Source organism: Marmota monax, unplaced genomic scaffold, assembly GCF_021218885.2.
Source record: "Marmota monax isolate L192 unplaced genomic scaffold, Marmota_monax_Labrador192_F-V1.1 WCK01_AAM20220418_F8-fsc00074, whole genome shotgun sequence".
Classification (NCBI taxonomy): Eukaryota; Metazoa; Chordata; class Mammalia; order Rodentia; family Sciuridae; genus Marmota; species Marmota monax.
In genome coordinates this window covers 966,997-991,233 of record NW_026694232.1, presented here as the reverse complement: position 1 = coordinate 991,233, position 24,237 = coordinate 966,997, and the positions used below count along the sequence as shown (strand labels likewise).

At 33.4% G+C, this 24,237-nt stretch overlaps 1 protein-coding gene across 7 annotated transcripts in view; it reads right to left on the bottom strand.

Moving 5' to 3' along the window:
• Nucleotides 1-16,325: 16,325 nt before the first annotated feature.
• Nucleotides 16,326-24,237, bottom strand: part of Nlgn1 (neuroligin 1) — an 899,700-nt gene continuing 891,788 nt past the window's right edge. For all 7 annotated transcript variants that reach the window (XM_058586176.1, XM_058586178.1, XM_058586177.1 and 4 more), the window contains 2 exons: nt 20,468-21,257; nt 16,326-19,403 (listed from right to left, as the gene is read on the bottom strand). In XM_058586176.1, the coding sequence (XP_058442159.1) occupies nt 18,581-19,403; nt 20,468-21,257 (1,613 nt within the window). In that variant the 3' untranslated portion in view covers nt 16,326-18,580. The remainder of the gene's footprint in view (nt 19,404-20,467; nt 21,258-24,237) is intronic.

Below are 24,237 nucleotides of genomic sequence, written 5' to 3'. Positions count from 1 at the left end.
TGATATGATTCCTGTTCTCAAAGAAATCAGACAAAGCAGCCAAATGAGCAGGAAGCTGCACTATACCATAGTCACTGTTGAAGTCTACATGAAAATCTCTGGGGATCAGGAAAGTCTTTGAGAAGAAGTGAAATTCAAGATATATGATTACAATTCTACTCGAGTCTCTCTTGCTATGTTTTGGAGACGAGAAAAATGGCACCGAATTAAATTGGTGCCATCATCCAGGCTCTAATAGTATCAATCAATCTGATCAGTTTTATAATGGTGAGCAGGCTGCCTTAATATAAATGTTAATGTAAAAATTAATATAAACATTACTTTTATAAAAATTTATATAATATTTACTTTACTCCAAAGACATAATGATATGTTTGTATATATTTTGTTCGTCTGCATATTCTTTGTGTATATATTATATACTATTCAACAGATACATGAGTCACAGAACAACATATATGTGCATGGCATTTTTATGGGCAAAAGAAAATAGAGAAACTAGGTAGAAGTTTTTCCCTCTGAGAACTCAAAGTGTAGGAGGAGTACAAGTCTTGGGCATAAATATTCACAAAAATGTGAAGCAAAAAGAGATGGCTGTCATTAGAGACATACAGATTGTGCGCTGTGTGCATATGGGGCTGGAAGAGAGTGTTTTCAGCTTAGAAGAAGTAGGAACACTTCACAAGTAATGTCTTGTTTGAGCTATAGTCTCTAAGGATGGGTTATTGGGCTTTGGTCACGTTGGTGATGAGAGAGAAAAAACATTAAAAGGGCACACATCTCCATAGTGCTCCTGGGTAGAGGAAAAAAAAGTTCCTGCTAGACATCTTTGAGTCTTTGAAAAAGTAGTAGAAGAGATGTGAATTTTAATTACAATTTCATCTATACCAAACAGAATTATTCACATGCTTCTATTATTCCCATCAACTCTTCAGAAGGCTTTCTGCTGCAGTGCTATAAGGGAAATATGTAGAAATAAATCACATACTTCCTTGTTAGAGTGGGAAAGATGAAGAAATTCACAAGGGGAAAAAGTACTATGATAGCATTTTTCTACAGAAAATGCAGAAAAGTTCATAGCTTTGAGAAATTATTTCACAATAATTCACTCAGTACATAATAAGCACCAACTCTGCAAAGCACTGTGATAGATGATATGGGGAAAATGAAGGTTTTAAAACATAGTCTCTATTTTGAATTCATCTAATATGGGGGAAGAAAAGCAATTGAGTGCACACTAGAAAGCAGTTATTATTCACATTACTTGATGAAGGTGTAGAACAGTGGAAATTCAGAGCAGTTCTAGAGGAGATGCTCACGCAAGTGACAATACCCAAATCTTGCCTGCAAGACTAAGCTGGACTGGGATACATCTAGATGTGTCCATTGGGTTGGTAAGTGGGTAAATTTGTAGGGATGAAATTCAGGCAAAAAAAGCAGCTTAAGAGAAATAATGGAAATAGGAAAATCAAGACATTTTCTGGGAACATATATACCAATTTTTTTCCAAATATGAATTTACCAGTAGCCATAGAAAGTAAAACAGCACACAAGATACTTTTTGACTTAAAGGAACTTGCAGTCTTAAAGTGGGTACAAAGAAACTGACAATCAAAGTGTGATTTATGTTGTGGCAGAGACAAAACAGAGGGCCAGATTTTGCCTATCCTAGGAGTCACTAAGAGCAGAGAGGCTCTTCGGAGAAGATGCCATTTGAGCTGAGTCTTTGAGGGATCACATTGAGTTAGCCAAGCAAAGAAAGGGAAGATGGATGAGACTGTGTAAAGATCCAGAACAGAGACCAAGAGTATAATTCATTTGAGGAACTGCAGAAAAGTTTCTTTGTGGTTGCAGACTAGGCTGTGTAGGTACAGACTAAAGAAAATTATGGATATAAACAGCAGCTGGGTCACACAGGATTTTTGGAAACTAGGTAGGAGGCAGGTTTAAAATCTGGCCACAGTGGTTGAGGCATTGAACTATGAAATGGCACTGGGGACTAATAACAAGAACAATACAGATGAGATAGATATGGGACACGTGGGATAGAGATTTTCCCTAGGTTGAGTCTAATTGGGAGGGATTTTATCACAAGAGGTCTGCATAAATTTAATACTACAGAGAACTGTGTTAAAAACTCTCAGGAGTAAAGCCATGGGTACCAGTTCAGAAAGGCTAGAAGGTACATTCAAGGAGAATGGAAAAATAAGTTTGCAAATAGGAAAAATGAAACTGGGAGTGGGACATAGAATGCAGAAGTGAGGGAGGAACTTGGGAAATCCTGGGTTTGAAATTAAGTTCTCTTCCTGCACAGAGGCTATTATAGACAAGATGACAAAAGATTGCATTTGTAATCAAGTCACCTTAGCTAGGTAAATTAACTTGATCAGTTTTTAATTTAATATACAGAAATATGATGAGTTTATTTGGCCAAGATCTTTAAGAGTGAATCCCAATAAGGAAAAAAAAATCTCACAGACCTCAAGTTACCTCTCCATATTAGAGTAATGTTGGTCTCCATTGCAACATGAGAAGGTTATATTCCCTGGCATGTGAGCATAGTTACCTCCATGTTAAAGATGTACCAATCTGTAGTTTTTGGTAAGAAGAATTTTCTGATTTACTACAGGAAAAGAAAATGTAGTGTAATTCAGGATTTTAACTGTGAAAAATTCACAAGAAAATTGACAAAACTGACTCCTAGTGAATATTATCTTGATGACTGTTTCTTTCTTCCAGAACCTTTTTTCTGCAGATGATTGCTGCAGGTTCCTCTTTAGCTTCTAGGTCCTCAATCTTTTCCTAGGGCTTTATACCCCTGAAACAAACATATGTGCTTATTATTCAAGGAACTTTGTGGTTGTTAGAGGAAAGAAATATTTTTAGTTTTCTCTCCTTAACACATCTTTTCATGTCAACTGTAAAGATTAGTTCTCTCCTTCTTTTATCCTTCATCTAATTCCACCCAAGTTTCTTATGGAAAACTGCACACATTGCTAAGTTCTTTTGTCTTGTCTCCAAAACTAGTCTTTGTGTAGAAGGGAAAACTGATTTAGTTGTAAGATATATGAACTTTTGTTAAGTATATTTTGACCACTAAGTAAAAGCTGTCTCTATATAGTCTGCCCACACAGAGTCCAATTAACCTTCTATCACCTTTTAAAACATGCATTTTCATAACACATCCATCTTTGCTAAAAGCCTTCATAGAAATCTAGACGAAAATAATTTCTGTTTGTTATTCTTCAACTTTAATGCAAAAACTAGTTTCTTTTTATAGCAATTCAAAGGATCTGGAAAGCTTAGAATAAGAAGATGGAGAAATAAGTCATGTATCAGAGTATGAGCCCCAAGAATCAACACCAAAAAATGATAACCCGAGAGCTACAGATACAGTAGAGGTCTTAGGCAATGGAGAAGAAGTTAGGTAGCTACTTTAGTGAGATCTTTCTTAACAACAGATCAGTGAACTAATTATTCCACTGCTCCAATCTGGGAAGAAACCAAGATCACTAAGTAGATTATCTTTAAAATGCCAAGATATCTACTCTTGTCTTAAGGATACCACACTTGGTGAAAATCCTTGGCAATCCCATAGCAGCACCTGACAGGCACTTGGCTGAGGTCTGGAGTCCAGGGGCATGTGGACGTGTACATTTGTTGTTGCTCTTCTATGACTCCAACCTAAATCAAAAGACCCCCTTATCATAGTACCTTTAATTCTATTTTTTTTTTCTGATTACAGAGCTCTGTGAACTTTTTATTGTAGAATTGAGTAACCTCACAGAGGTAAAAGAAACACTTAGAAGATTTCTTTAGAATAATTAAAATAGTGGTTATTAGATCTTGGGAAGAGTATGAGGGAGGGCAGACAAAAGAAAAGGTGGTTAATAGGGGCAGTGGTGAAGTTGGACATAAGGAATAATTTCTGTTTGCTAACATAGTAGGATAGCTATGATTGATAACTGTTAATCCTATATTTTATAATAGCTAGCAAAGAGGGATTTCGAATTTTCTCAATAGAAAGAAATGATAAATATTTAAAGTGATGGATATACTAATTCCCATGATCATAACATATTGTATACATACATTGAAATGTAATACTGTACCACATAAATATGTACAATTATTGTGTGTAAATTAAAAATAAAAAAACCCTATAACACAGTCTGAAGATGTGAGTATACTTTATAATTCAGATCTATGAGAATACTGATATGCAGTCAGAGGCCATCCCTTACTGGTTGAATAATTTTCAAACTTCTTGGGATAGTTTGGAACTGGATGTTACATACTAGGAGGGCAGGTAGATTTCAGTTATAGACATGGAATAAGACAGACGGAGGTAGTAAGAATCCTCAGGTTGTTTGGCTAGCATCATGTTCTTCTGTAGTCTCGTAGAATTCAGCAGCTGAAAATAAAAGGCTAAGCTTTACAATAAAACAATCCATTTTATTCTTGTCTGAATTTTAAGATGTTGAATTATTGGGGAAGAAAATAAACCTAAATCCTCCATCCTTACCTGCTCTATCATTATAAATTGTAAATGGATTAAATATTTTCCCATAAACACTGAGGCCATCAGTACAGAAGAAAATATAAGAAAAAAATATTTGGAATGGAGGAAGTCTTTGTAAGCAAGAAACATACCCCAGAAAACATAATGGAAACACTGATACATTTAAATAATAGAGGGCAAGCATTTCTGTCTAGCACAAAATAACAAAATTCAAAGAAAAGGTGATCAAAATTATCTACAACACATATGTCAAAATGTACTGATTTTATTTGTCTATAGAGAGCTTTTATAATTCCATAAGAAGAGATTAAAAAAACAAATAGAAAATATATACAAAGTAAAGGAATACATTAAATATAAAAAAGAAATACAATGGCTTATAAGCATAAGAAAAGATGCTTTACCTCAATTTAAAAATGCAAATTAATACAATAATGACATTCCATTTATATTAAAATGGAAAAGATAAAAAATTGAAAATCACATTTTTGGCTATAGGGTAGGCAAACAGGTTCTCTAATACACTTGGTGGGAATGTTAATTTGCATAACGTCTTTGAAAATCAATCAGGAAAAAGTTATAAAAATGAAAACACCCTTTGATTCAATCTGTATTTGTAAGAGTACTAAAGAATATCACAAGTATATTTTCATTCATGTGCACAAATACGTATCTGAGGCTTATATTTGATTCCCTACAGTACTTTTTGGTTTTCTCTGTATTAACAATTACCATTTTGTTTGTTATTTAGCTTCCTACATCTTTTTCAAATTGAGCAAGAAAATTCTAGAATCCATACAAATATATATATTTTTTTCCACATGTTGAAATACATGGGATTTCCTATCAGGTTCTCCTTTGTTCTAGAGAAATGTTCTCCGGGTTCTCCAGGTTCATAGCCGTTCTCATACCTCCTGGTCAGTGGCCTGATTTCCTTCTGATTTCTTCCTGGATCCATGCCTTCTTGGATGATGGATACACTGGACTCAAATTTTGTTTTGATATGAAACTCCAGGTTGGTCATAATTTCCCCTAAAACTATGAAGGGGTTTATTTAGTGTCTTCTAGCTTTCAGAGCTGCTGTTGAGAAACACTCGTGTCTCTCTTTGGAAGCTTCGGGAACTTTTCTTATTTTCTGATGTCCTGACATGGCTTCCATATAGGTGCATTTTCTGCCTATTCTCTGAACAATTGGCAGCCCTTTCAATGAACAGAGTTATTATTTTTTTTAGTCTGAAACATTTTCATATATATATATATATATATATATATATAATTACATTCTATTTATTTTATTGTGAAATATAACAAGTACAAAAAAAGTTATGAAATAAATGTTTGGTTTAATACATCATTGTACTCTAGAGAAAAACACCCACATTAAGAAATAAAACTTTGCAAGCCACCCTCAAAAGTCCTCCACATGTACCATTTTAATCACGACTTCTTTCCTCCCCCATAAATAAACACAATTTTGGGGCTTGCTAGCTGGCCTTACTTTTCTTTATAGTTTTATCATTCAATGGTTCTTCCTGAAGCAGGAAGTTTTCAAAAGTTCTTAAGTTTCTTTTAATCTAAACTTTTACCATCATTTTTTTCTTGCAATTAATTTATTAAAGAAAACAAGAAATTGGTAAAATCCTTAATAGTCTGATTGTTGCTGATTTCATCTTCATGGTCTATTTTAACCTGCTCTTTTGACCCATGTATTATTCAGTCTCCAGTATATTTCCTGACAATGAAATCTAGAGACTTTATTGAATAAAGGTTTGTTTTGGTGTGTAGGACTTTTCAGAGGTGGTCGTATCTACTTCCTTCTCAGAGTCACACAACTACTGATTGTTTCTATTTTTGTGATGTTTCCAGCCATTGACACTTAATAGCTACACCTACTGATTCACTAGGAGTGACAGGAGGGTGAAAATCGAACACAATGATCGCTTCTTCCATTAGCTGAAATACTTCCAAAGGAATTAAAGTTGACCTATTATTGTGTTTCATGCATAACAATGTTTATACCAGTGTAGTTCACAATAGTCAAGCTACGAAACCAACTTAGGTGTTTGTCACAGATAAATGGTAAAGAAAATATGGTGTATATATGCAATGGAACTTTACTCAATTATAAAAAAAGAATAAAATTATGTCGTTTTCAGGAAAATGGATGGAACTGGAGAACATCATGCTAAGTTAGGTAAGCCAGATGTAGGAAGTCAAGGGTCATATTTTCTCTCATTTGTGGAAGCTAGAGAGAAGAAAGGAAAGAACGGGACGTCTTGAAAATAAAATATAATGGAGTAGTAGAAGAAAATTGGGAGAGGGAAGAAGGGAGAGAAAGGGGAGGTATAAGGAGTGAAACAGACCAAATTATACTGTGTTTATGAATAAATCACAATGAATCCCACTACTGTGTACCATTATAATGTACCAATAAAATTAATAATAAAAAAGCTAAAATACTTCTCAAAGAATAAATTCTCATGGACTGTTTGGCTGCTTAGCTGTACCAATCATAGAGGAATGACAGGATAAATACTTCAATCTTTTTCAGTTTTAAAAACAATGAATTGTATTTCAGTTATCTTCCATAAGAAACAGATGAGTTTTTTCTTTAGTCATTATTAACTTGAGAATTTAAATTTAATCTTTTTTAATCAATTGAAATTATTCTTATTGTTGTACAAACTTTCCTGTCTTTATATAGTGGAATCTTCTTCAAGCTGTTTCCTGAATTCTTTAGATACATCCCTAAAATCTTTGACAAGATGTTCCAGGTTTGTTTTGTTAAGTTTGTTCCCCAGACTCACAAACACTTATCTCCATCTTTCTCTGTCCCTCTCTCTCTCTCTAGCTCTGTCTTTCTCTGTATGGGTTTGTGTCCGTGGTGTGTGCATTTTAAAATGGGGAATGTTATTCTAAGACTACAATCTGGGTCCTAGATATGCTCATTGCCACTGGCTTGGTCATTGTTTGTATAACATTTTAGAGTTTCCACTTTAAAATCCAAACCACACTTATACAGAACACTTAGAGTATTTAGTGTATTTTTCCTAAGATAAGCTCTCAAAGACACTAGGAATTGTAGAATTACACATCACTGTATTCCTCATTTGCTATATTCCATTGTTGCAGAGAAACCAGTCTCTGAGTAATGACAGCACTATTACGTCCACAAATATGACTATTAAAAGTAACTACAATTTTGCTTGTGATTTTCCTGTCGTCTTCCTATTTCTTTTGGTAGTACATGTCCATGTTGCCAAAGCCTATAGCTATGGTATATTGTACTCTCTATCTTAGTCTTAATCTTTAAGTAAGTGTGTCTTCGGTCCCCATCATTAATGCTCATGTCAGTGTCACCTTTCAGTTTGTCTGATGGTCTTTTCCTGGTAAATTTTCCAGGAAGCACTCTTGGGAACAATATTAATTTGCCTGTGGTCTTCCTACTTAGAGAAAAGGTAGTATATAGCTGGATATAAAAATCACTGGATATAGCTGGATATGAAAAATCTTTCTTTGAGTATTTTATGTATGCTACTTTATTTCCCTAGATTTGGAAGTCTGTTATATAATCTAACTATGTTATAAAATATCTCCATTCTTCGGAGATTTGGTCTTTTGCTATGGTGTGACTGTTCAAAGGCTTATTTCTTTGATATTTAATTGGGATATTATTGGGATATGTCTTGGGTTGGTCCTTTCTGGTGAGTGTCCTCAGATCCTCAGTATAGCCTTTCAAAGTGTAGAATCATTACTTTGTGCAAAGCTTTTTGAATTACAGTTTTTATTGTATTTGTTCTATCCTCTCATTTAGGTTCACTTTTTTTGGATTCCACACACATATATTAAATTTTCTTTGTCTCTCTGGTCAGTTATGCTTGAGTTCTTCCTTTCTTCCTCTCTCTCTCCCTTCAATCCTTCTTCTCTCCTTCTTTCCCTTCTTCCCTTCCTTCCTTCCTTTTTTTGACATTTGGACTTTTTCTTTGTTTCATCTTCTATTTCTATTTAGTTATTTTCTATGCCTTGCATTTCTTTCAATTTAATCTCCCTTCTTGAAATTTTATATATATATTTATATACACACACATATATATGTATATATAATTCTTTCTTGAGTTCTATTAAACATCACTTAATCACTTAACTTTTCCAATTGTAATTTATGTTTTTATTTCATAGGTTGTATTATATTCTTGACATTCTTTATTTTATGTAATTTTTATCTTTCCCAAACTTAAAACTTCTCAGCTGCTATCTTCTCTTCAATTCCTTTCATTCTAATGGGTTTCCATATTTTTAGTCCTCTTATAGGATTTGGGAGAGGAGAAAAGCAAAAAATGTTTTAATCTGCAATACTTTACCAGCTTAATTTTTCTTGTGGATTTGTATTTCCTTGCTGATTTACAGAAGTTCTCCATTTTAACTCATTAATATAGTCTTTCATTGCTGATGGGTGCTGCAATCATTCAGTGTTTGTAGATGCTTGTTGTCATTTTAAAAAATCTTATTACCTTATATATTGATATTTTAACTTTTTAGTTTTTCCCTTTATTTTATCTCATTTAACTCCGTCACTACTTCAAGAACATGACAGTGTTTCCCTCTGTGTTCTAAAATAGCTGAAATTTGTTTTTCAAGTTTATATTTTTATTGGGGTTAAATTTTGTATGTATTATGACATAGGGCTACTTTTCCCCATGTGGATAGATATTTTTAGCTAGCGTCTATCCTCTTTTCTTGATTTGTAATGCCACTCTAGCATATAATAAGTTTCCCCTTCTTCATAAGTTTGCTTATGCTTCACTATCATTCTCTATTTCTCTCTATCAATATTGAATTGATTCACACTGTTTTAATAGCAATAGATTTACAGTTACCCTTGAAGCATGGTTGAAAAAGTAGTTGCTCCATATTATTTTCATTCAAATGGTCTTGGTTATTCTTGATCTGTAGCTATCTCAGGTCTATAAACAAATTTTGTTGAAACTTTGATTAGAATGGCCTTGAATTTAAGGATAAATTTGAAATTTTGTTGTTGTTATTGTTCCAGGGATCAAACTCAGGGTCAATCAACCACTGAGCCACATCTCCAGTCATTTTTATATTTTATTTAGAGACAGGGTCTTGCTAAGTTGCTGAGGCTGGTTTGGACTTATGATCCTCTTGCCTCAACCTCCTGAGTCACTAGGATTATAGGTATGTGCCACTTCACCTGGAATATTTGAGACCTTTAAATTTACTTCTGTTTTCTCCATAAGGCTGACACATGTGTTCTCACATAGAACATTTCCAGATACATTAAAGTGAACATATCATAAATGCCCCCTACATACATACACAGACAATGCATATTTGTATGTATTTGCATATGAATAGGATACTTGTAGAAATATCTATAAAAGTTGGTAACAGTCAATGTCTCTAAGGAATTAAGACTAAAAGATTAGGATCTCAAGTGTGAGAGATGTTTATTTTTTACTATAAAATATTTTATATTTTTTTCTTTTTTTATCCTCCCCCACCCTTTCTCTCTCTTTACCTATCTCTATATCTTTATTTTTTTTTCTTTCTTTTCTGTCCTGAGAGTCAAACCCAGGGCCTGGCATATACTAAACAAGCTTTCTACCAGTAAGCTATAGCTCTAGGACATGCTTTTGGTATTAAATAATGCAATTTGAAGACTACACTTGGCTGGCCTAAATGAACATCTTCAGTGTGACAGATGATTGCTGTGAGAATTCTTTTTCTGTGATGTCTTCTGTCATATAATATAAGGCATTGGTGACACAGAGATGCCCAAATAGAAAATCTGAAGTAATTATGCCAATTTTTTTTACTAAAGATGACTATGGTGGCACTCGAATATTTTAAATGGAAATAAAAGGATCCTGCAAGTGTTCTGATAGTATCTCTTGTAAAATGTTTGTAGACAAAGGAAGATAAATCAGTCAGCTGCTAGTGGTATGAGAAAAGAGACTACATTCTATTCACTCTTCCATCACCAAGGGGTAGTTCATCATATAAGGTAATAATAATAAGTAGTTTTTAAAGACCAAATAGTGAATTAGCATATCAAAAGTGGTCATTTTGACAGTGGTGTGTAGTGGTTTTTTGTGGGGTGTGACATAGAACCTGGGAACTAGGAAGTGCTCAGTAAATGTTAGCTCTTGCTCTTCTCAGTCTTACAGATACCGCCTCCATTATTATTTCTCTAGAGCTTCATCTTCAACCTGATTCTGTGTGGTATTTTTTGATAATTATGTGGGTAAAGACAAAAGTTATTTATCAACCATGAGATTTCATTTCTCTAAGGTTAAAAAAAGACTTTAATTGGCTGGAATGATATTCTGAATCCAATGAAATATTATTTCATAACATTTAATATCTATATATGAGGAAAATGCAAATTATAATTTGCTTGGCAACACATGTAGAAAATTTAAGAGTTTTAGTAAGGAATACAATTCAATCTTAATTAGAAGAATGCTGTGTCCACTAAAAAAGCCAATACTATCATAAGTTATGTTAAAATAATATTTTATAATAAGGAATTTGATAATGATACTCCATTAGTCAAAGGTCAGCTATACTTAAGGGTTTATTGTGGTCAATCCTGATGTACTTCCTAAGAAACTTTGGCTTAAAAGCATTTTTGAGGAACAGTGATTGAAATGGAGAACACACTCAACTATTTATATCGAAATTGGGAATATTTTGCCTTGGGCAGAAAATGACTTATGGAAGACACGACAAGAGTCCTCAAATATTTAAAAGTAAGTCAGGTGATGGAGATTTTATAACTATCAAAAGAAAAAGATAGATCATCATTAAGAAGAATTTCCAAAACATCTAAAATATAGCCAGATGTTTCAGAATTCCAGAACTGTGGTGGTTCATAACCACAAACTGGGACTGTGGCAGAGCTTAAGGAACCAGTTAACGATCTGGGTGAGATGAATTTTCAGCTGGACATTTCATATTCTGTGATTGATTTTGTGGTAGTATAGCATAACTTCAGATATGGCCATATTTATTGCTGGGATATATCACTACCACCTGTCCTGATAGATGGGCTTGATCAGAAAATTCAACTAACACTGCTTTGAACCCCCAAATATCATTTTTTATGTGTAATTTTGAGACATATAAGATGAAATAGGACATTATGCAATGATTTGCTACAATGGAGAGCACAGAAAAGGATCTGAATCAGTTCAAGTTTTTGAAATTATTCCCATAGTTATATATATCAGTGGGTAAGCCATAGCGGTGGTCCATGCGTCAACATCCACCACACTGTCTGACACATGGTAGCACCAGTGACGAAGGAATGAGTGATTAATTCCTCTCATTGCTTGATTCATGTAGCTTCTAATCTGCCCAAAAACAGAGGAAGCATTCCCAAGGCACCAGTTAGATCGCCTTTTAAGACTTGCCTCACAAATTCCACACATTTGAAAAAGAAGAAGATATAAATAGTAATGAGACAGTTCATGGAAATAGAAGCTGTAGTAACTGTTGGGAGGATCCCCTATGGTGCACAGGAAGGCAGCTCTGGGAGTGAAGTTGAGTATTTTCAGGGGAGATAGAAATGTTTTAAAGAGATATTCAAAGCGACTCGCTAGAAATGTGGTAGTAGGAAGTACTTCAAATTATAGCACTTCACTGGAAAATTCTGCTGTTACATAACATTTATAGAATATATTTGGGACTTTTTTTGAACTCAGAAATAACATTCTGCAAACTGTAAGAAAATGTAAAAATGCAGTGAAAAATGTATTCATATCTAATGACACCAAATTCTACAAAACATCAAAACTCTCTATTATAGAAAGTGAACTCTCAGAATATGTTTTTGAATCATTTAATTTATTTTGTACCGATGGCCATATGCAGCAGAGATCTGCAAAACAGCGTCACTTCTTTTCTTTAGCAATTGGGAAGCGTTGATGTTTAAGCCATGTATGGGAAAATTTCATGATGTCCTACTTGTTTTCTGGGTTACACAGATAAAAGGTGGCCATATATAAAATGGTTTTCTCTCCTAAGGTCATAATTGATTGGATAGTACAAGATTAGAAATACGTTACTCCAGGTTTTCATTTTCTTTATTTCTAGGGACAAAATTTGACTGAGACTTGGATCAAGGATTAAGTTTAGTGCATTTTCTTACATGTTAGTAATCTTGTTCTCTATGGACAGTAAATTTATGCTTTAAAGGGATTTATTTAAATCCTTTGTTTTCCTTTTTATAAACACATCTCTATTTATTGAACCACTCCAAGGGAAAACTGACTTCAAACTGGGAAGTTTCTCTTGGCTCCCCATTGCCTCCTTCCTTCCTCCTGCTCTCCCTTTTTGCTCTTCTCTTCTGACAAGTTCTGTCCAAATTTCCAAACACAATTCTCCATGTCCTTTCCCTGAATCCACCAAGAGATAAACAGAACATAAGCCTGTAATTGTTTCCATCAAATTAGAACCATCGTCACACATATGGGGGATATCAAGAAGTTGTAAGGGAACATTGATCTTACAAATGTTTTAGGGCATGCCAAGCAGAAGAAATTATTTCTGAATTTAAAAATAGCCAACACAACTTGGAAAATATGATAATATTTATTCATGATAATAAATGCATTTTAATGAAAGCCATGGATGTCCAAACACAAACTGAACCATGACAACCCAATGGCCCTTTTTTTTTTACAAAAACCATGATATATGACGCATTAATTTGCTAATTGATATGAATGCGGAGAAAGAATGAATCAAAAACACTAAAACTTTTTAAACACTTCATCTAATATAGATATCAGCTCTGAAAATGGCATTCAAAAATGGTCCCCTTATTTGAACTTCAGCTGCTGAGTTTTCGTTATTGTGTCTTACAAATCTCTTTAAAGCTTTGTTATCATTTGTTTCAACACAACACTGCTTGTACTTTGGCTTGGCTTTCCATGGAATACTGAATCCTGTCATATTATTACAAATTTAGGAAGATATACAATGTTATTTGTAAATATATGGATCTAAAAGGGCCATCATAAATATCCTATGAACCATGTAGTATATAGATATATGTATGATATAGTACATAATGGATGGCCAGAAAAATTATATATGTATCTTATTTATGTTTGTTCCTAATACCTTCAGACTTCTAAATTAAATTCAATATTTGGAAATATTTAAAAGTTTGTTAGAGATTGAAGTTTCTGTTCTTAAGTACCATCAAATCAGATGCCTAAAGATTTGGAAAATCTTTCAAAAAAAAAAAGTTTCAAAAAAAAATAATGACTTCATTCTTTCCAAAGAGGCATTTGTACCCATTTGATATCCTACAAAACTCAAATTAATTGCACAATTTCCAAATAATATTTTCTTATTAGCAATTGTAAACCTATTCATTTAAGTTGTTTTTTTAAATCAAATTAATCAAAATCTGTAAATTAAAAAAGTTAAGTTTTATAAATAAAATTCCAAAAGGAAAAGGCACTTAGGCTCTGCACATGGTTATTTCAGTTTATATTCTCCATAACCCTAATCACATTAATTAGGGAATTAATTTCTGGCCTGTATACAATAAATACAGCAAAGTGGCAGATTAAAACCAAATCGCAATGCTTATGGAAAAGAATAAAGTCGGTCACCTGAAGTTTCTAAGGAACTTTGGAGACTGCAATGGAAATCTGAAGTGTATATTGGTATATTGTCAATATCAAGTGCAGGAAATGTATAAGGCTGTTGCAGACATTCTGTTACTTTTTTGACAAAAAAGCTAAAACGATTGCTGTAACAGTAAAGCTTGGCAAGATAATTAAATGAATGATAACAAAAATCTCAGCAGGGAAGTGCCCATGAATTGAATTTATTTGGGAGCATGTTTTCACAAGTATAACCAAATTATCTAATTTTCACTCACATTAAAAAGTGATAGTCTGTAACAACTAATTACTGGAAATGAAGGAAAAGGCCAGTACTTTGAATCAACACCACAGAAAGAAATAAAATTACTAACATCAAAGGATTTCTATGATGTTTCACAACTTCCTAAAAACTCCACTCATATTGTCCTGTGAAAGTATTTCAGTGAAACTCGCCAAGGAAAAGAATCCCAGTAATTTCTATGTAGTAGTGTCTTTAAAGCTGGAACATATTTACTACATTTCTTCTATCCTTTCTTGACAATAATATGCATTTGAATATGAATATACCAACAGGTGAAATAACTGTCATCATCTAACATTTTTTACATACAGCCATTAAAATTTGGCATTTCATTTCTGTAAGAAAATTATTGCCATCTTGTTTTCCTGCTTAGTAAACATGGTTGATATATATATGTATATATATATATATATATATATATATATATATATATATATATATATATATATATATAAATGTTGCTCTTTTCAGGTTATACAGATCAAGAAGTCTGAAATAAAGAATTTTTTGGTCAACTTTTAAATTCTATTGAGAAATGAAATTATCCACACTCACTTCATTTGAGTTGAAAAGATGTCTCCAAATTGGGTATTTGTAACATTTTAGCAAATTATTCTCCAATTTGCATAAAATTAATGATGAAATTTATTAAATACCTGTAGTAGTAAATCAGATTTTGTTCATAGTCAACACATTTAATAAAAATTGAAAACTATGAAATCTGTCATTTTAACATTTTTACCCTCATACTCTAAAACAACCTTATTCTAATAAACGTTTGGCAAAAAAATTATAGAAAAACAAAACAATAAAATAAAGTTCATTTTGGCTTAATGTTTATACAAAGTCTAAGCAGCCTTGCTTAGGTTACAATTTAATATGAATCAAGAAAATCTGAATTAATAAATAATGCCAAAATATTCTTTTATTTTTAGTACTTACTTTTTTCCATAAAGGAGGCTATTATCTAAATAAATACATTTTAAGCATATTGATTAAAATTTATTAAGAGTATTCAAATTAGTTCTTGCATTTAAAAATTTATGTTGCAGCTTTGAAAACAGTTCTTAATGTTCTGCTTAATGTGGGATATGGTTTCTCATCCAGAAAACTAGAGGCTGTGATTATAAAACTAACAACTAACACTCATTCACAATGACTTTACCAATTGACTTGAGAAGAGCAATAAAACCTGGCTGCTCTGCCTTCTGCAAAGTTGATGCTACTTAAATTTTAGAGAAATAAACAGGGTAATGCTTTTTTCCCCCAATTTTAACATGAAGTAGATGTCAGATATGTTACAGATAGGCAGGTTTACAGATAAGGGTACAATAGGGAGAAATTTGGCCATCAGTAAAACATAATAGAATGTTTGGTTTTGCCAGGTGGAAGTAATGCCTATGAAGGTATTCATATATTGTCTTACTCTGCTGTCATTTCTAGTTCTGTTTTTATCTTTTGTTTACTCAATATAGTAAAACACAGTCTTCTGATTAAACAATATTTCAGATGCTAAGCAATTCCTTTTATTGGTTTACATTGGCAGTTCACAGTCTAAAAGCATAACCACATCAGGCAAAGACTGAATGTAGACCACTCTGGATTTTGAAGACTCTGGATTTTTTGGCTTCTAACAGAGATTTTTATTTGAAATTATGGAGCCATATCTGCATTTTACTGAAGGTTCATAATTGGGAGGAGAAATTGTAATCAAAGAAATCCCTTGAAATAAACTTTTATCTTTTAGTATAATTTAATGTCTTGCACAGCAATTGTAAGTTCTCTTACAAGGGTAACTTTCTATCTGCTACTTTATGACAACTTAATTACCCTTATATTATCAACTTAAATATTCTTTCTTTTTTTTTTTTTTTTTGGTGCTGGGGATTGAACCCAGGGCCTTGTGCATGCAAGGCAAAGCACTCTACCGACTGAGTTAGAGTCATATATTTCATGAATTTTTGCACATTTCTTTCCAAAAGACCTTCTCCCTGATGATCAGAATTGTAACCTGTGTTTCTAACGGAAAACAATTGGCACTTTATTTCTAAAACACCTTCACAAAAGGGGTATTTAAAAATACAAAGCTAATATTTTTCAAGAGTTTCTGGAGCTTATAAATCCATAATGTTAAAGTTTCAATCTTCGACAAGAATTGACTTTAAACACATGGTCATGTTTTTCTGTAGAAGTTACCTATGTGTCTTCAAAAACCCGACTGGTCTAGAAAAATGACCCTTTGAGACAGTCATGTTTCTCTTGTTTTTGTTTTGTAAAAAAAGACAAAACAGCAATAAACATTTTAGCTCTTTAATGAGCAAAGATCATGTCTCTTAGCATTTGACTAATAGTCATTATCCAGATTATCTTTATTTCACGCAATGACCAGTGACATGGCCAAGATGTACAAAGTTGTTTCCATCAAGTAGTATACAATTTTTTTCTTTTGTATAATAAGCTTTCATTCTTGAAAAAGAGTAACTGAAAAGAAAGGTTTCTGTTACTGCAGTTAGTTTGTCAGAGAAAGTTCTTTGCATTATCTTACAAACTATCAAAATTGCTAGTCATCTGAAAAAATGTAAAAAAAAATCACATAACTTTAGTCTAATAGAAATATAGTACAGGTAAGAGAGAAAGTATTTATCAGGATGTGCTCTTTAAGTCCATCTCATTGTTTTAATATAAATGTACATCGGATTACATATACAAACATTTGGAAAGGTCAGTGATATACTGATATTACTGGTAAACAAGGGGATGAAGAGTTTCCTGTGATCTTAGAGTATTCATTTAAAATCACACACATGTGTAAGACTAAAATCCTCCAGGTGTTGACTCTCCTAGGTTCTTTATCTATGTCACACTCTACTGAGATTGCGTGAGTAAATTCCAGTGAATGAACCTCAGTGAGAAAGATAAGTGATGTGAAGAGGGACATAACTTTATATTGAATTATTATTGGTAAACATTTTGCCATGCAACATGAGTAAATCAATTAACTGAGAACTGTCATCAGAGTGGTAATATTGGGGCATCTTCATATCATAAAAGACTGTTTCAAACAACTCTTTGGACACACTTCACCTTACCAAAAGGAACAAAATACAGAATAACAAAAAAAAACACAGCAAATTATAGAGCCAGTAACACATGTCCAATTAGGGTTATATTTCTATAAATTATTTAGATGGGAATGAAAAGAACATTAAAAACACAGGAAATTTTTTTTTTCTGGGATTCATATCAGCGAGTATTCACCACTATACCTATATTTCTTCGAATACCTTTATTAGCTAATTCCTTCTATTATTGAAGCTACTGTGAATTATTTTACTGTAATTACTTTTGCCCCTTAAAATCTTCTTTAGGTTCTGCCAATTGATGGAGGAAGCTTCTATTAAAAACTCCAATGGGATGAGAAGAATTTTAATTACGGCTTAATCAGCAGCACAGCCACCAAGCATATAAATTATCATGCACATCGTGCTAAAAATATCCAGTTTCCTTTATCCCCACAACTTTATACTGACAGCACTTATGTGATAATGTTGTACCTGCCAGTCTTTAAACTCCTTTGTTTTACTGGCAAATTTCAGCATGAGCCTCCGCTAAGGCCATTAACAGCATTGGTGCTTTGTGTACTTATCCAAATATGTAAATATGGTCTACACAATAAAACAGCTCCAAATAAAAACTGGTGAAAATTATCTGACATTCCATTGGTGTGTCCCTTGTGCATATTCATAGTTGTTTTTAAATTTTTTTTATATTTCGGACATAGTTCTTTTCTGTTTGGTGTTCCACATGCCTAATTCCATTATGCAACTTAAATCTTCAAAAAATTAATTCTTGAATGTGAATGAAAAAGTATCATTCAGAACAATTGCTTCAAGCAATTGAAATTTGTTTTTAGAGTTGATTTGTGTATATATATATATACATAAACAATTCATTTTTTTCAAAACCCCCAAAGTTCTTGATATGTATATTCACATAATATTCCTCCTTATTTAAATAGTGAGAGTCTTGTAGGTTGAAAGCCAAGGAATCTTCAGTAATTTTGTTTTACTGCAATCCATCAAAAAAAAATAGTTTGTTTCTCTTATCTGGCTATACCCTGGTTGTTGAATGTGAATGGGGGTGGGGATGGGGATGGGGCAGAGTATTGTTCTGTCCTCCAGTAAATGTATTGAATGTGTGTAAGGGTTGAATCCCTGGTATAGTGTTGGGAATCATTGTAATGGTGTTGGGTGTCATTAAGGGAACATCATCAGGTGACCTTCTCATAGCTAGTGTGTAATCTGGGGGGCAGGCGGTCCGAAGAACCACCTCATGTGGATGGATGGACTCACATTCATGATCCAAATCAGTGTGCTTCATTTGGAGGGACATGATTTCCTCTTCTTGTGCATGGGTCAGATCGTTGGTGGTAGTACGCTGAGGGCTACACCTCCTGTGGACATCGTGTCTCCTCTTATCCTTTTTGTAGTACAGGGCTGCAAAGGCCAAGATGTTCAGAAACAACAGTGATGCTCCGACTGCAATAGTGACGCTCAGCTCTGTTGAGTAGTCCCTTTGATCCACTGAAAATGGACTTGGCTGTTGTTTGGGATCATCCTGCTTGGCAGTGGGAAAGGCTGATGTGACAGGTACAGAATTTTTTCTCGTGGGTCTGAGAGTGATGTCAGTTGATGGCACTTTAGTTGTTGTCGAGGTATACTGAGAAATGTCATTGAGATTATGCAGATGAGGTACCAGCTCCAACCAGAGGTTCACCTTATTGGCCCTGTAATGCTCTTTAACTCGTGGTTTTAATCCAATATGGAGATAAAGTTGGTCTTTCTGGGAATATCTGGTCCATGCTACTTCTTCAAAGCGGTTGGGTTTGGTATGGATGAATTTTGTGTCTTGAGGGACTGGTTGATTGGGGTCACTAAGAAAGAAAAAAGAATTTATGAGAACAAGATTGTTTTGTCCATAGTCAAAATATCACTAGTTTAATGTCAAGTGAAGAGGTAACACAACAAGGCTTTAGATTATGTTTTAACATTAACTTGGGTCAATTTAGAAATTTAAATCTCATATAAGAGGCAGATTACTAGATGGTTGAAAATACAAAATAATAGGTCTCACATTCTTGCCCTCTGTGTCCACTAGAAACAGGCTGCTATCTATTCCAAGATTTATCTATCTATCTATTTTTGGTACCAGGGATTGAACCCAGGGGCACTCAACCACTGAGCCATATCTCAGCCTCTTTTTTTTTTTTAAATTTTGTGACAGGGTCTTGCTAAGTTGTTGAGGCTGGCTTTAAATTTGCAATCCTCCTGCCTTGGTCTTCAGAGCCAGCTGGGATTGCAGGTATGTTCCTCCACATTCAGCTATTCCAAGATTTTTTAAAAATTATTTAAATATTTATATACATATGAGTTATCTTATAGGAAATCTATATAGAAATGGCATGGAAAAATAGAAAGGAAGGACTTGAGGTTTGGGACTGGAAGATAAATATTTGAGTCATGGTGCTGCTACATATCAGAAATACTACGAATATCTATAAGAGACTCTCAGAACCTCAGGACCCTTCTGTGTAAAATAGGATTAATAGTATCTGACTTTGTCTCAGACGGTTGTTAGAAAGATTAAATAGCACACAGTATTATGAACTGGAAAAACTATGAAATAATATTTTGTACTACTAAATAGCAACAAAAATAAGTTCTGTGTAATACAAAAAAACAAAAACATAAACGATTTTTCAGCAATGTAATAGAGACATAAGCCTTTCTCAATAAACTTTTAAAAAACAAGACTAAAATAGTAATGACTTTTTGAAACATTATAATATAGAATTAATTTTTTAACAAAAAGAAATTGCTATATTGCTGCTATCAACTTGTTAAATTATTTGGGCACAAAATATGTATTGTTTTTAAAAATATTTAAAGGGATATTTTCTACTAAAATTCTAGTAAACGTCACTCCTTAAGTACATACCCAGTTTTAGCAAAGTTTGTCCAGTATGTCATTACGACAGCACTCAGCATCACATCATTTTTGGAGAAATTACAAGGAAATAACTCTGTGGGACCAATCATGGGGATTCCCAATACATAGGGAACCTCATCTCCATGGGCTGCATCAGCCCAAGCTGGAACCTGATCTGTTTGGCAATGATGGTAAAAGGCGTAGAAGTATGTAGGTGAACCAAAGTTTGAGTGAAGATCTGCTGTGGCTACAGCTGGTGCCACCCACTGATGGTCAGTAAATAATGCCAAAAGTGTCTTCCTTCTGGTTTCAGGGTTATGCCGATCAGCCCAGTCAGTGTACATGAATTTAATGGTTTCTCTCAAAACATCTTTGCCTTCAGGATAGCCGTATAAATTATCAACAAAATTGGAAACTGCAAAGTCAAAGTCACTAGCTGATATACCATCATCACTATCTACTATATTTTCAACAAATTTTAACCCTTCCCCTTGGTTAACTCCTAACATTATGTCATAGTTGAGAAACTCTCCTTGCTCCATCAATATCTGGGGGTCATCTGGTATGACATCACCATCGATCACAGGTCCAAAGGCTATGTGGTATCTGGCAGGCTGAATATCTTGATCAACAAGTTCTTTGTAAGGCTTCTTCTGGAGGCATTCCACTAACTCTACTGTATCTGAAACATTGCAACCAACTTTTGTGGCCAACATTCTAGCATATTTTGCAGGTTGGAAACTAACAGCCCAGCTGGAAAGGGCTGTTCCACTTTGAGCTATTGCTCGTTGAAAAAGTCCTACGGGAAAATCAACAAAGAGTTTCAGGTAACCTTTGAAGAACATTGTGGCAAAAAAAAATAATAATAACATCTGATCTCTGAGACATGTATATAAAAACCCAGATACATATCAAGAAACAGAGAGAGACATTTGGCCTAATAGAGAAGGTACATAAAGTCATCCCCAGGGTATAATGAATCAGAGATGTAAGTCAGTCTTGGGCTTTAAGTGACACCTGTTATAGGGATTATAGTTCTAAAGTTTTGCAGTCTCAAAGAGGCAGTAAGCAAAGAGAAGAGGATAAGTTGTAAATACTACAGGAAAAAAGCCCCAAATATTATCTTCTAGGAGCATGTAAACACAGTCAACACCAACCAGAGGGGGCCAATCCTCTCTCTTTTGACTCACCATCAGACTGTATTGTTTATTTGGGATATTTTCTCCAAATTGATTTTATCTGTCTTCTCTCAAAATAACTCTGTGTGTTGATTACACTAGCTTTATTTTGAAAAAGACGTGTAGTCTCATAAAACTACTGGCGTTGGGAATTTGTTAATACCCTGGGGATGGCCTTAAAGTCACACAAAACAAAGTATCACTTTTGACATACTCATTCCAGATCTTCATGTCAGACATTGTAAGCTGAATATTTTCTTTCAGAGAAGACATAACATTTGAAGTGTCTTCACTAAGTTAAAGAAAAAATCATGAGCATAAAAATCCAGTTGGGGTGGGTGATTTAACATCTTCCATTGTTGAATGTACCTTGCATTAATCTATCAGAAAACGTGAAACATACATGGTCCACTGCTTTTTACTTAATTGTGTTTAAGAATTGTAAATTATGGCCCCATAGGTAGCTTGATAAGAGCTGCATGTCATTCAAATTTACAAATACATTTACCCTAATCTACTTAATAGGGTACTTTATAATGACATTCTTGTTTTAAACTATAATTTGTCTATTTTCTTTTAAATTTTTACATTTATTATCAATTCCAGATGCAGCTTTGTAGTTCAGTTATTTAACAATATGCTTAATTATTCATACATGTTAATGAGAAAATAACTCCTTTTACAGTAACTTCTTTTACAACTGCTAAATTAGAAGTAAAGTTTTTTCCAAACATCCATATATATTAAAAATGTCTATAATGTGTTCCTAGATAGTTCTAAACATTTTTAAAAAAGTTAAACAATTTTACTTTCTGACTCTTTGGAAACATATTTTTACTTTGATAAAACAAGGTGTACTAGAATAAACAATACAAATACCAAAAATTTTAAAGACGTATAAGCTGCTGTCAAAATTTGCTTGAAGAAATACTTTATGAATTAAAAATTTTTACAATTAATATAAACCTAGTGACTTTGATGATATACTTTGAATTTCCAGGACTCAGTGATGTTAACTAACTATGCCCCAAAAAGATGTAGTGAAAAATGTACATCATGTTAAATATTGCCTGAAATACCCCAGTTAGAAGGTCTTGGGAAAGACCATTTATTTTATCACTATTAACAGTGCTTGTTGAATGTACTGGAGATGTAGCTCACTCCTGGGGTCACAGCCTGCACACTGCTGCAGCCCTTTATGGAGTTTACAGACTTTGAAGCCAGTGATTACATTGGAGGCAGAATCTTTTGGATTATTTCAAGAGATTTGAGCCTGTCTTGGTCAAGTCTGACAGCACATCCTGGAGATGGGTTTAAAAACAAACCTATCTCTGTCTCTGGCCAGAGCTTCCCTTGAATGGTATGATGAAAGGTTATATTTTCTACTATTTGCAGAACCATTTGCCAGTGTTCTCCTCACTGCCAATTGTTGAATAGCGATGTTGATTGATAAACTAACTTTTTTTTTTATCCAATGCTAGTTTGATAAGCTAAAACTAGCTTTGGTACCCATTTTTGTTAAAATGAGCCCAAGAAGTCTATTCCAGTGATATCAGTAATGTATGCTAACTTGCCCAAATATTGGCACAAATAAGGTGCTATCGCTAGAACAATCTAATCTTTTTAATTAAAAATCCAAAATCTGTTATTTTAAAATAAGCCATTTCATTTCAAAGCAAAATCTCTATGCATTTGAAAGTATTCTCAGCTATATAATTTTGTCATCTCAAATCAGAATCTTACTAATATAAATGAGATGCAATATAAAATATGTTAATAAATTAAATAAAGCAAAATTCTCTCTATACACTCAATGATTGGTTTTTCTTTTAGAATTCCACCTTAATGTATCTTTGATAACTAAAACAAATATTCTATGCATGATGCTCAACCATAAAAGTTTCACAAAATAAGATGCTTCATAAATTTTGCTTGATAATATATACTTAGGTTTTCCATATATATAAAATGAGAATTAAGAAACATAAAATAAAAAATGGGCTGTGTTGATGCATATTCTCTATTTTCCTATTATACATAAATAATGGAGAAAAATATTTACTTTCCAGACTTCTTCAACAAATCTTTTCTGTTCTTTATTGGTCTTTCAAGTTTTAAATTAATTATGTGGGTAGAATGGGTTCCTTATCACATGGTAAAATGGAGCTCATAAAGAACAACATGAAGAGCCTTGAACAGGCACTTTGGAAAAAGGATGTCAAAGCTAAAATGTAAACAAAAATATTCCATAGTTTTAAGCAGCTTTAGTGCTCCAAGCTCCTTTGCCAAGCTTTAGGGGAAAAACACTTTTGGAGTTGAAAATAGAAAAAGTCACAAAATCAAATGTATTTTATTTTTTAACCAAAAACTCAACTAGTGACCTTGATGCTTTGACAATTTTGGATCATGCATGCAAAATAATCAAATATCCATTCTCTTCTCAGACAACAAGTGAAATCTTATGATTCCAGACAAACTAGTTTATGACTGCTCCATTAGTTTCAAACTACTAAAGGGCTTAAAATGTCTATTGTCTTGAAAATAGATTATATACAATCCCTGTGCTAAATAAAAAAAAAAAAATCTTATTTGATTTTGATT